The 12446-nt window shown below is 37.7% G+C and overlaps 1 protein-coding gene across 2 annotated transcripts in view; it reads right to left on the bottom strand.

The window, feature by feature from the left end:
- The window catches only part of LOC131998152 (uncharacterized), a 65864-nt gene extending 54787 nt beyond the window's left edge, over positions 1 to 11077 (bottom strand). The window contains exon 1 of one of the 2 annotated variants that reach the window (XM_059370483.1): positions 11002 to 11077. In XM_059370483.1, coding sequence (XP_059226466.1) covers positions 11002 to 11029 — 28 coding nt within the window. In that variant the 5' untranslated portion in view covers positions 11030 to 11077. The remainder of the gene's footprint in view (positions 1 to 11001) is intronic. The other variant, XM_059370484.1, reaches the window with a different exon arrangement.
- Positions 11078 to 12446: the final 1369 nt, after the last annotated feature.

Consider the following 12446-nt stretch of genomic DNA (forward strand, 5'->3'; position numbering starts at 1 on the left):
ATATGACAGCTATATCAGGTTATTGAGCGATTTCAACCATACTCAGCAAAATTGTCGGAAATCATAACAAAACACTTCATGCAAAATTTCTGCCAAATCGGTACAGAATTTCGCCCTCTAGTGGCTCAAGAAGTCAAGATTCAAGATCGATTTATATGGCAGCTGTATCAAAATACGGACCGCTATGGTCCATTTACAATCTCAACCGATGTACACTAATAAGAAGTATATGTGCAAAATTTCAAGCGGCTAGCTTTACTTCTTCGAAAGATAGCGTGCTATCCACCGACAGACGGACGGATATGGCTAGATGGACTTCGAAAGTCATGACGGTCAAGAATATATAGACTTTATGGAGTCTTAGACGAATATTTCGAGAAGTTACAAACAGAATAACCAAATTAGTATACCCCCATCCCATAGTATGGGTATAAACATTTTTGTATTACTCGCTATATTCGTCATATAAGTACCAATTGTCATTTAAGCCAAATGAGAATTCTATTTGGTTTTGTGGAAGTGGTGCTCTCAAAACAAAACATCGAACAACATAATTCAATACAAGTCTTAAATGCACCAGGCATGAAAATAAAAATAATCGTGAAAAGTTAACTCAGTTTATTTATAAAGAAATCTTCTGGATGATTACAACGCAGTGGGTTGCTCAATAATCGCCGCGAAGAGTTGCTAAATCTTCCGCATACGCAATGAATTGTCTAATGATAACCCAGAAGAGTATTTTACGAGTCATACGGACGATTATATTGCAATGGGTTGTAAGAGAATTGTCGCGAAGGGTTGCTTAAAGTTCCGCACACGCAATGAATTGTCTCATTATATCCTTGAAGAGTGTTTCACGACTCATACAAACGATTATAATTCAAGAGTTGCTTAAATATCCGCACACGCAATGGATTACACAATGATATCATAGAAGAGTGTTTCGCGACTCTTACGGAAGAACAATTGCGTAAAAATCTTCCAGATGATTGTTTTATTTATCGCGAGCACAAACGCTCTTCCAAAACTATGAAAAATGTTTGTAGGGGTCTTTATTGACAATAATTTTCTATGTCAGTCTGATTTCATATGACCTCTATAGTCGTACCCAACTGTGATATAATAATCAATAAAAATATGTCTTGGATCTTTGGGAGTTCAACCAAAGCATTTTGGACTTAGATGTCCGCCGAACGTTTGGGTTCAAATACCGGCGTGAACATCAGACAAATTGTCTGTTTGCGCTTTCTTTCTTTGGTCTTAAAATCTGATTGAGATTCCATTGCAGGATATTGTCCGGCTTTAGACCATTGATTAATGCTTTCTATTCAAAGAATAGTATAGCAAAAAACATTTTTACTGACTTTAAAATGTTTTTTGCTATACTATTCGTTGAATAGAAAGCATTAATCAATGGTCTAAAGCCGGACAATATCCTGAAATGGAATCTCAATCAGATTTTAAGACCAAAGAAAGAAAGCGCAAACAGACAATTTGTCTGATGTTCACGCCGGTATTTGAACCCATTGCTAGAAGCATTTGGCTGGTTTTCTGTATCGCGATTTCATTTTCGACCAAGAAAAATCATCAGTAGGAGATATCAAATGGATCATGGTGCTTTACAACCATTCCAATTAGAGTGTCTATCAGACAAATTCTCAGCGGTGGCTATCCTCTGTTCCTTAATGGAATTTTAGGTAAGTTAATAACAAAGTTACAGATTTCCTCAAACAATTTGCACTAAATTCTGGTACCACATACCAACCCCTCTGCGAGATTTGCAACTGCAAGCTCCGCACTGGTAAGCTTGGCAGCTATTAACTCGGCTACAGATGCACTTTATCTTCACACATTTATTATGAATGCATTCCTTTAATAAATTTTCCCATGGCATTTTCTAGTTCACAGCACTTCAACTTTCCCTTCGAATGCATTTCTTTCGACATTCAAGCAATAGGAGAAAAAATAACAAGGCGATTTTATTCCATATACATTTTGCAAATAATAAAATTTATAGTTTTATGTCCATCATTTGTTGTTTATTTTTCTCTGGATTGTTTTTTTTTTCTTTCGTAAGTGGTCTTATTTCTCATCCTTTTTGACTCAAGAATACTGCATGAGTAATGTAGAAATTTGTTAAAAGCAAAAAAAAAAAAACAAAAAATTGAAACTTTTAGCAGCTAACAAGAGTAAAGCATAAATTTGTTATTCAACAAATAACAACAAAAACAAATAATAGGAGGTAAAGGAAAGACGAGGGATGTATGAGACCTAGAATTTTGAAAATATCTTATATATAAAAATCAATTTGTGTTTGTTTGTATGTTTGTGTGTGTAGACTCAGAAAGGGCTGAAGCGATTTTCTTGAAATTTTCACAGATGGTGCATAATGATCCCGTGGTGAAAATAGGGTACTACATTTTTTGATATCTGAAGGGGGGCGGACCCTCCCCTTACCCCAATTTTCAGAAACACCAGATCTCGAAGATGGGTGGTGCGATTTAAACGAAATTTCGTGTGCTCTCATATAGTACCCTAAAAATAAAAATTTGGTACCAACTTTCGGATGGGGTATCTAGGGGGACCGCCCCACCCTAAAACCTACCAAACATATACTTAGACCAATCACGACAATATGGGACTCAAATGAAAGGTAATTAAGATTAGAAAACACATCTGATATCCAATTGTCGGACCAAGTGTTAGGGGGACCACCCCAAAACACCCCTAAATCGGACATATTTACCGACCATGGCAATATGGGACTCAAATGAAAGGTATTTGCGAGTAGAATACGAATCCAATATCCAAATGTGGGACCACGTTTTTGGGGGTCCACCCCACCCCCAAAACACCCCCAAGCAGGACTTATTTACTGACCATGGGAATATGGGGCTTAAATAAAAGGCATCCCCCAAATGGGACCAATTTACGACCATAGCAATACGTTGCTCAAATGAAAGGTCTTTGGGAGTAAAGCACGAATCTGATATCAATATTCGGGAAAAGTGTTTATGGGGCCACCCCACCCCAACAACACTACCCAAATAGGAAGTATTTGCTGACTATGCAATATGACTCTCAAATAAGAGAGTTTTTAGAGAAGAACACCAATCTGATATATATTTTCAAGGCCAACTCACTGAGTGGCCACCCATCCCCCAAAACACCCCCAAGCAGGTCATGTTTGCCAACAATGGAAATATGGAGCTCAAATTAAAGGTGTTTGGGAGTACACCACGTATCTGATATCAACATTTGGAAGCAATTGTCTAGGGGACGTCCCACCACCATAACAACCCCCAATAGGACGTATTTGCTCACCAAGACAATTTGGGTCTTAAAGAGAGTGGAACTAAATATTTATAGTTTTTAGGGCCAATAGTAAGGATTTCACTAAAAGCTCTTTGTCGAAATTAAATATTCCAAGGAAAATTTTGTTCCATAAAAAGTAAAAGAAGGCGCAGCGGATCGGGCCCGGGTCAGCTAGTCTTATATATAAAATTCAATTTGTGTTTGTTTGTATGTATGTTTGTCGGTTTGTTTGTTTGTTCTGTATAGACTCAAAATCAGCTGAACCGATTACCTTCACAGATTGTATAGGTTGGTCTGGAAGGAAATATAGGCTATATAATTTTTTGATATCGGGAGGGGGGCGGACCCTCCCCCTTACCCAAAAAGTACTATCCATAAAAAATGTGGACCGATCGGGAGAATGTGGGATTCAAATGAAATTTATTCAAGAGTAGAGCAGTAATTTCATAATAAAAGTAGGGTCCAAGTAACTGGGGGGCCGCCCCAGGCCCAAACCCCCTTAAAATAGTTTTATTTAGCGATTATGACTATATGGGACTCAAATGAAAGGTATTCGGGAGTAGAATACGAATATGGTCAGGAAGTAGGAATAGACTTTATTGATAACGGAAGGGGGCGGACCCTCCCCCGTTGCCTCAAAAACACCACCCAAAATCAAAAGTGGACCGATAAGGACAGTATGGGTTTCAAATGAAAAGTATGCTGGAGTAGATAACGAATCTGTCGAATCGAAGTATAGGGGGTCACCCCACCCCCACAAAAACGCCCAAAATGGGCACATTAGTCAATCACGGATATATGGGACTCGGTTTGTTTGTTGCGTATAGACTGAAAAACGGCAGAACCGATTTTCTCGAAATTTTCACATATTGCGAAGGTTAAGGAAATATTGTCTATATAATTTTTCGGTATCGGAGGGGGGACGGACTCTCCCCCTTATGCCAAGAACACAACTCAAAATCAAAAGTGGACCGATCGGGACAATATAGGTATCAAATAAAAGGTATTGGAGAGTAGAATAGGAATATGGTATTAAAATTTGAGTCTAAGTACCCATAGGGACGCCCCAACCCCAAAACTCCCCCAAACAGACATATTGGACGTTCATTTCAATATGAGATTCAAATGAAAGGTATTTGTTAGTAGATTTCGTATCTGGCATACAAAATCAGATCGAAGTATAGGGGGTCACGCGACCTCTCAAAAAACGCCATTAGACCCATTATGACCCATTATATATACTTGGGTGATCCAATTTTCTTAAAATTTTCATAGCTTGTGTACGTTTGTCTGAAAGAAAACATAGGCTATATAATTTTTAGATATCGAGTGGAGGCGGATACTCCCCCTTATCCAAAAACGCCACCCATGTCGGAAAGTAGTTTGATGGGCACAATAAGGGTATCAAATGAAAGGTATTGGAGATCAGAAAACAAATATGGTATTAAAATTTGGGTCTAAGTAGCCAGCGAGCCTCCAAAATTTGATATCCAATTTTGTAGCCAAGTGTTTTGCGGTACGCACTAAAGCACCCCCTAAACTGAACTTCATTTCTGTTGGGAATAAAAAAATGAATTTGATATCTATTTTCAGTGCAAAGTGGCGGTGGCCACCCCAGCCCCAAAACACCCTCCAAACGTTTCATACCGTTTACCGGCCATGACAATATGCGGCTCAAATTAAAGGGAATTGGAAGTGCAGCACAAATTTGATATCCATATTTGAGTCGAAATATCTGAGGTGCCATTCCTCCCCTATTGAGAACATTACCCAAAGGTAGAACATTACCACCAGGAATCGAGAAGGGGCAAATTATCACAGTTATATAAATAAATTATTAATAAAAGTCTTTTAAAGTAATTATTTTTAAAAATTTCTCACCTAATTTTTTTTGAAAAAAATTTCTCTTCTGATCACGCGACCCTCTAACCATGACAGTCTTCTCGTTTCCATAAGAATTTAAATAATCTAGACACTGTGTTGTTGTTGTTGTCGTCGTCCATTTTTCTTTGCAGCATTTTTGCAAAATTTGTTTCCCCCTGCCATGGAAGAGCAGACTTTAGATCTGGGTTTTATTTTTTTTTTTTTGGTTTGTTTCCTCTCTGTGGAGGGAAAAAGAAGAAAAGGGGGCGTCCGCTTCTTCCATCAAGTAAAAATTTTCCAAAATGCTTATGCCTTCCTTGACATAGTACGAGTACTTCGTAACAAACATCTTCCATGCACCCATCTATCCATCCAAGCTGCCTGTCCAAATGTCCATCAATCAATGGTATTTAGAATACAACATATCTGAATGTTAAAAGGAGTATTCTAAAATATTTCCATTGCTTGTTGTGGTCCAAAGTCAAGTTATTCTTATACGAGTGGTTTTCATGGGAGTAACGCGTCAGAGTGAATGTTTGTGGGAAGGGGGAAGGTCGTTATTTTATGATAAATGCTAAGAATCGGAGTGATGGGTTGGTTAGTTTGTGGTTTACAGACGGACATCTTGACAAATGAAAATAGGAACCCTCAATACTTTTCAAAGAATGAGTGTCGAGCAGATTTTCTGGGGGTGTTGCAACAGCTAGAAATTTAAATGTGGAAATTTCATGGAAAGTTTTTAAGGGCATATTAGCTGATTGTTTGAGACACCATAAGCAGTTACACAGAGTGGAAAACAAAAACAAGGTCAGTCATACAATATCGTACAATTGGCAGGAAAATAGAAGTGTTTTGTTTTGGCTTTCAACAACTGTGCCTAGAATGGTTGAAATCGGTTCATAACCAGATATAGCTGCCATATACACCGATCTCGGATTTTGACTTCTTGAGCCTATAGAGGGCGCCATTCTTAGCCAAAGTGGTTGAGATTTTGCATGAAGTGCTTTGTTTTGATTTTCAATAACTACACCAATAATGGTCGAAATCGGTTCATAATCTGAAATAACTGCCATATAGACCGATCTCAGATCTTGACTTATTGACCCTATAGAGGGCGCAATTCTAATCGTAAGTAGCTGAAATTTTGCATGAGGTGTTTTGTTTTGACGTGCAATAACTCTGCCAATAATGGTCTAAATCGGTTCAGAAACTGATGTAGCTGTCACATAAACTGGTCGCGGATCTTGACTTCTTGAGCCTCTAGAGGGCGCAATTATTATCCGATTTGGCTGAAATTTTGCATGAGGTGTTTCGTTTAGACTTCCAGTAACTATGCCAAGAATGGTTGAAATCGGTTCATAACCTGATATAGCTGCCATATACACCGATCTCGGATGTTGACTTCTTGAGCCTATAGAGGGCGCAATTCTTATCCTAAGTGGCTGAGATTTTGCATGAGGTGTTTTCTTTCGACGTTCAATTATTGGGCCAAGAATTGTTTACATCGGTTCATAACTTGATATAACTACCATATACACCGATCTCGAATTTTGGCTTCTTGAGCCTATAGAGGTCGCAATTATTATCCTAAGTGCCTGAGATTTTGCATGAAGTGTTTCGATTAGACTTCCAGTAACTATGCCAAGAATGGTCGAAATCGGTTCATAACCTGATATAGCTGGCATATACACCGAACTCGGATCTTGACTGCTTGAGCCTCTAGAGGGCGCAATTCTTATCCTATTGGGCTAAAATTTTGCATGAAGTGTTTTGTTTTGTCTTTTAATAACTGTGCCAAGAATGGTCTGAATCGTATCCAAACCTGATATAGCTGCCCTATAGCCTAATCTCGGATCTTGACTTCTTCTGCCTCTAGAGGGCGCAATTCTTATCCTATGTGGCTCAAATTTTCTTCAATAATTTTGCCAAGAATGGTCGAAGTCGGTTCAAAAACTGATATCGCTATCATATACATCAATCTCGTTTCTTGATTTCTTGAGCCTATAGGGGGCGCAATTCAATTCTAAGTGTCTGAAATTTCGCATGAAGTGGTTTGTTTTGGTTTTCAATAACTATGCCTAGAATGGTTGAAATTGGTTTAGAAACTGATATAGCAGTAATAAAGGGTGATTTTTTTGAGGTTAGGATTTTCATGCATTAGTATTTGACAGATCACGTGGGATTTCAGACATGGTGTCAAAGAGAAAGATGCTCAGTATGCTTTGACATTTCATCATGAATAGACTTACTAACGAGCAACGCTTGCAAATCATTGAATTTTATTACCAAAATCAGTGTTCGGTTCGAAATGTGTTCAAATTTTGACAAATTTTGTTCAGCGATGAGGCTCATTTCTGGTTGAATGGCTACGTAAATAAGCAAAATTGCCGCATTTGGAGTGAAGAGCAACCAGAAGCCGTTCAAGAACTGCCCATGCATCCCGAAAAATGCACTGTTTGGTGTGGTTTGTACGCTGGTGGAATCATTGGACCGTATTTTTTCAAAGATGCTGTTGGACGCCACGTTACGGTGAATGAACACATTTCGAACCGAACACTGATTTTGGTAATAAAATTCAATGATTTGCAAGCGTTGCTCGTTAGTAAGTCTATTCATGATGAAATGTCAAAGCATACTGAGCATCTTTCTCTTTGACACCATGTCTGAAATCCCACGTGATCTGTCAAATACTAATGCATGAAAATCCTAACCTCAAAAAAATCACCCTTTATAACCCGAGGCCCTAGAGGGCGCAATTCTTAACCTAAATGATGGAAATTTTCAATGACGTGTTTTGTTTTGACTTCCAATAATTTTGTCAAGAATTGTCGAAATCGGTTCATAACCTGATATAGCTGCCACATACACCAACCTCGGATCATAACTTCTTGAGCCTATAGAGGGCGCAATTCAAATGCTAAGTGGCTGAAATTTTGAATGAGGTGTTTTGTTTTGACTTTTAATAAGATCTCCGATCTTGACTTCTTCTGCCTCTAGAGGGCGCAATTCTTATCCTATGTGGCTGAAATTTTGCATGAGGTGTTTTGTTTTGACTTTCAATAACTGTGCAAAGAATAGTTCAAATAAGTTCATAACCTGATATGGCTGTCATATAAACCGGTCTCGGATCTTGATTTCTGGAGCCTTTGTTTTGACTTCCAATAACTGTGTCAAGAATAATTCAAATAGGTTCATAATCTAATTCAGCCGGTGATACACATCCCGAGGGCCTGGGCGACTTAAAGGATTCGAAACATTTAATCGCCCAAATGATTTTTGACTGATAAGACATATTGGGTTGCCCAAAAAGTAATTGCGGATTTTTCATATAGTCGGCGTTGACAAATTTTTTCACAGCTTGTGACTCTGTAATTGCATTCTTTCTTCTGTCAGTTATCAGCTGTTACTTTTAGCTTGCTTTAGAAAAAAAGTGTAAAAAAAGTAAATTTGATTAAAGTTCATTCAAGTTTTATTAAAAATGCATTTACTTTCTTTTAAAAAATCCGCAATCACTTTTTGGGCAACCCAATATAATAATAACTTTTAATCGCCCAAATGATTTTTGACTCATAAGACATAATTTTGTTTGGTGCCACGTTGTTCGTTTCTGTTCGGGGAAATGTGTGTCTACGAGTAGTTCTAGTGTTGGCTTATTAAACATTGTTCATACATTATCCGGCTTTTGAATATATCCTACTCCTATAGGTTTCAACAAGGAGGTCAGTGCAGCGCAGGTTAACATGTGCCCCTATGGGGATAAATGCCTGGGTTCCAATCCTGATGAAAGAAAAAATTTTCAGCGTTGGTTATCCCCTTCTAATGCTCGCGATATTTGTGAGGTTCTATACCATGCACAGATGCCATGTGAAAATTTCTCCCCAAAGAGGTGTCGAACACGCCGTTCGGATTCGGCTATAACTAGGAGGTTTCTTATCATTGAGCTTAAACTTGAATCAGACAGCACTCAATGGTATGTGAAAAGTTTGCTCCAGTTTCTTAATGGAATGTTCATGGGTAAATTTGCAATTTTCAATAGGCTTAGAGAATGGGATCTACCTTAGCCTAGATGCCTCAGATGTATTTTCTACGGAGCTGCAGAATTACCCAGGATTTGTTCTAAGCTTTTTACAGCTCACCTTAGTATTTTCTTAGCTTAGATTATAGACTTCCCAATCGTGTGGTGCCCTTGTGGCTTTCGCCTTGTTGAAGAGCTTTCTGCAACCTTTCCTTACACCAACTAGCTCCAGGGTCCTCCATGGTGCTCTCTGTTTGCCTCTAGGGCATGATGTTCGTCATCATTCCAACCAGTCATTCAGGGCCTTTGTAATTCGCTTGACCATTGCATCTATGTCCTTTGAAGTTTCTAATTCCTTTATCGTTCAGAATATATACAGAAATTTATCCCAATCCGCCATTTTTCTGTTTAGCCTAGGGACCACTTCTGCAGTAGTTTCTCCAAGGCTGAAACGAATATAACGATGATCAGAGTAGCTGTGGTCATCTAATACTTCTTAGTCACCTATACTTCCGTTGATATTCTCCGATACAAAGGTGTTCCTGGTAATACATTTCGGTTTATTCCCTGCAGAAGCGGACTCAACCAGCAAATTAAGTTTTGTGGATGACATAAATGAATTGTGTGTCATATAAAGGGAAGCCAACTAGTAATAAGATTTATGAATATCAAGACTAACGATTCTATACAGTATGGCGATGGAAGAAGAACAACATTTAGACTACTCTTTGACAGAATATAGGTTTTGGATTTCCCATTCCCCGTACTCTTGAGTAGTTTAAATCCAGGAATTCTTAGTCCACAAATCATTCCTCCACACACTCATGGATTCTGGATAACAACAACGTCAAGTCCACCTGCTATCAGAAGGACCTTTAGTGCCGCCAAAGCGGCCATACAATGGTGGAGATTTATGTGCAGGAACCGGATTTTCCATCACTATTGCGTCAGCCTCGCCTTTTGAAACAGCCAGAATTTCATCCTCACAACATTTGTTCGATCTTTTCATGGTGTATTTTCTCGCGCATTTAGGGACAGTTGAGAAAGCATTGAAACCACTCTTCCCCAAGACACTGGAAACTTGCACTGTGGACGATTCCTTCTTAGATGCTTCAATAGCTGCTGCTGTCACAGTACCTTTTGAGTTCCGTCATTCCCGCACACTTCCTTCCTGTTTTGATGGTGGCAGGGGTACCTCCACCCCTTTTTATGGTGGTGGTCATAACAATTATAGATAATTTTTGGTAAGAAAAATTTTCGCAGCATTACTATTTCCTTGGAACAACATTTGTGAGAATAATTTTGTTGAAATTTGATTTTCATTTTTAATTTCCATTAAAAATGTCAGTGCACACAGAGTCTCATGACTAAATTACTAAAATATTTTTGCCATTAAAAATTTTCCATGCAACCCGAATACCCTTTTCTAAAATAGTTGAAATGTTCATATAATTTGATTAATTCTACGAATCAAATTACAGTATTTCATGGATTCAAATATGTATGTCATTCTTATTGTGTTTCTACTAATTTGGGATTACAATTACAACGAAATAATTGAATATTGTAAAATTTTTGGATGTCCAATTATAAGAGAATATAATTCCAAAGCGCAAAAGGGCAAACATAATTATGGTTCATTCATATCCCCAAAAAAAAAGTTTTGTATTGGACTACGTGGACTTTGTAATTTGGGTAAATATGGAATAAAATGCAAAAAAAGTATTTCTCGCTAGAGAATTGTTGAACTAAATGCAACAAGCCTTCATTTGCCAGGAGAAAAACAAAATAATAATAATAAGACTTACCATTTATTATTAATGCGATTTCAAACATTTTGCCTTGTAGACGCTGAAAAAGAAATGGAAAGAGTGTTATGATTAAAAAAATTTTAAATTTTTCTTTGATTTAAGGGAAATGTGTGAAAGACAGGGATGTAGCCAGTTTTTTTTTTTGGGGGGGGGGCTCCATATTTGAACTACTAAGCAATAATAAGTACGTATACGCGCTAACATTAGATTTTGGGTTGGGGAGGGTGGACCCGATCGCTCTCCCCCTGTGACTACGTCCCTGGTGGAATAAATATATATACATGAAGGTAGATCCAAAATTTCGTTGGATATCGATGGTAGTTATTAGTCAATACATTTTTATTATACCCTCTACCCTAAGGAAGGGATTATACTAATTTCCTCATTCCGTTTGTAACTCATCGAAATATTGATATGAGACCCAACAATATATAGGGTGATTTTTTAAGAGCTACAGAAAATTTTTCAAAAAAACACATACAAAAATACATCAAATCTCGATCGCTCTCCCCCTATGACTACGTCCCTGGTGGTATAGATATATATGTATACATAAATACGAAGGTAGACCCAAAAGTCCGTGGGATATCGATGGTGGTTATTAGTCAATGCATTTTTATTATACCATCTACCCTAAGGAAGGGATTATACTAATTTCCTCATTCCGTTTGTAACTCATCGAAATATTGATATGAGACCCAATAAAATATAGGGTGATTTTTTAAGAGCTACAGAAAATTTTCTCAAAAAAAATATACAATTAAGGAAAATGCATCAAATCTCGATCGCTCTCCCCCTATGACTACGTCCCTGGTGGTATAGATATATATGTATACATAAACACGAAGGTAGACCCAAAAGCTCGTTGGATATCGATGGTGGTTATTAGTCAATGCATTTTTATTATACCCTCTACCCTAGGGAAGGGATTATACTCATTTCCTCATTCTGTTCGAAACTCATCGAAATATTGATATGAGACCTAACAAAATATAGGGTGATTTTTTTAAGAGCTACAGGAAAATTTTTCAAAAAACACATAAAATTCGGAAAAATGCATCAAATCTTTCCGATCGCTCTCCCCCTATGACTACGTCCCTGTGGAATAGATATATATATATAATTAAGATGGTGGTTATGCTTTTTTATTATACCCTCTACCCTAAGGAAGGGATTATACTCATTTCCTCATTCTGTTCGAAACTCATCGAAATATTGATATGAGACCTAACAAAATGTAGGGTGATTTTTTAAGAACTACAGAAAATTTTTCAAAAAAACACATACAATTCAGAAAAAAGCATCAAATCTTTTTTTGAGTCGATGGTACGGTCCACATAATTTAATGTTCGAAGATTATGTATTTCATGCAAATGTTGACCGTGACTGCACTATAAATGGTCCATCCGCTTAGTCCAATTTTGGCATACTCTTTCCAGCAT

Source organism: Stomoxys calcitrans, chromosome 5 (genome assembly GCF_963082655.1).
Source record: "Stomoxys calcitrans chromosome 5, idStoCalc2.1, whole genome shotgun sequence".
Classification (NCBI taxonomy): domain Eukaryota; kingdom Metazoa; phylum Arthropoda; class Insecta; order Diptera; family Muscidae; genus Stomoxys; species Stomoxys calcitrans.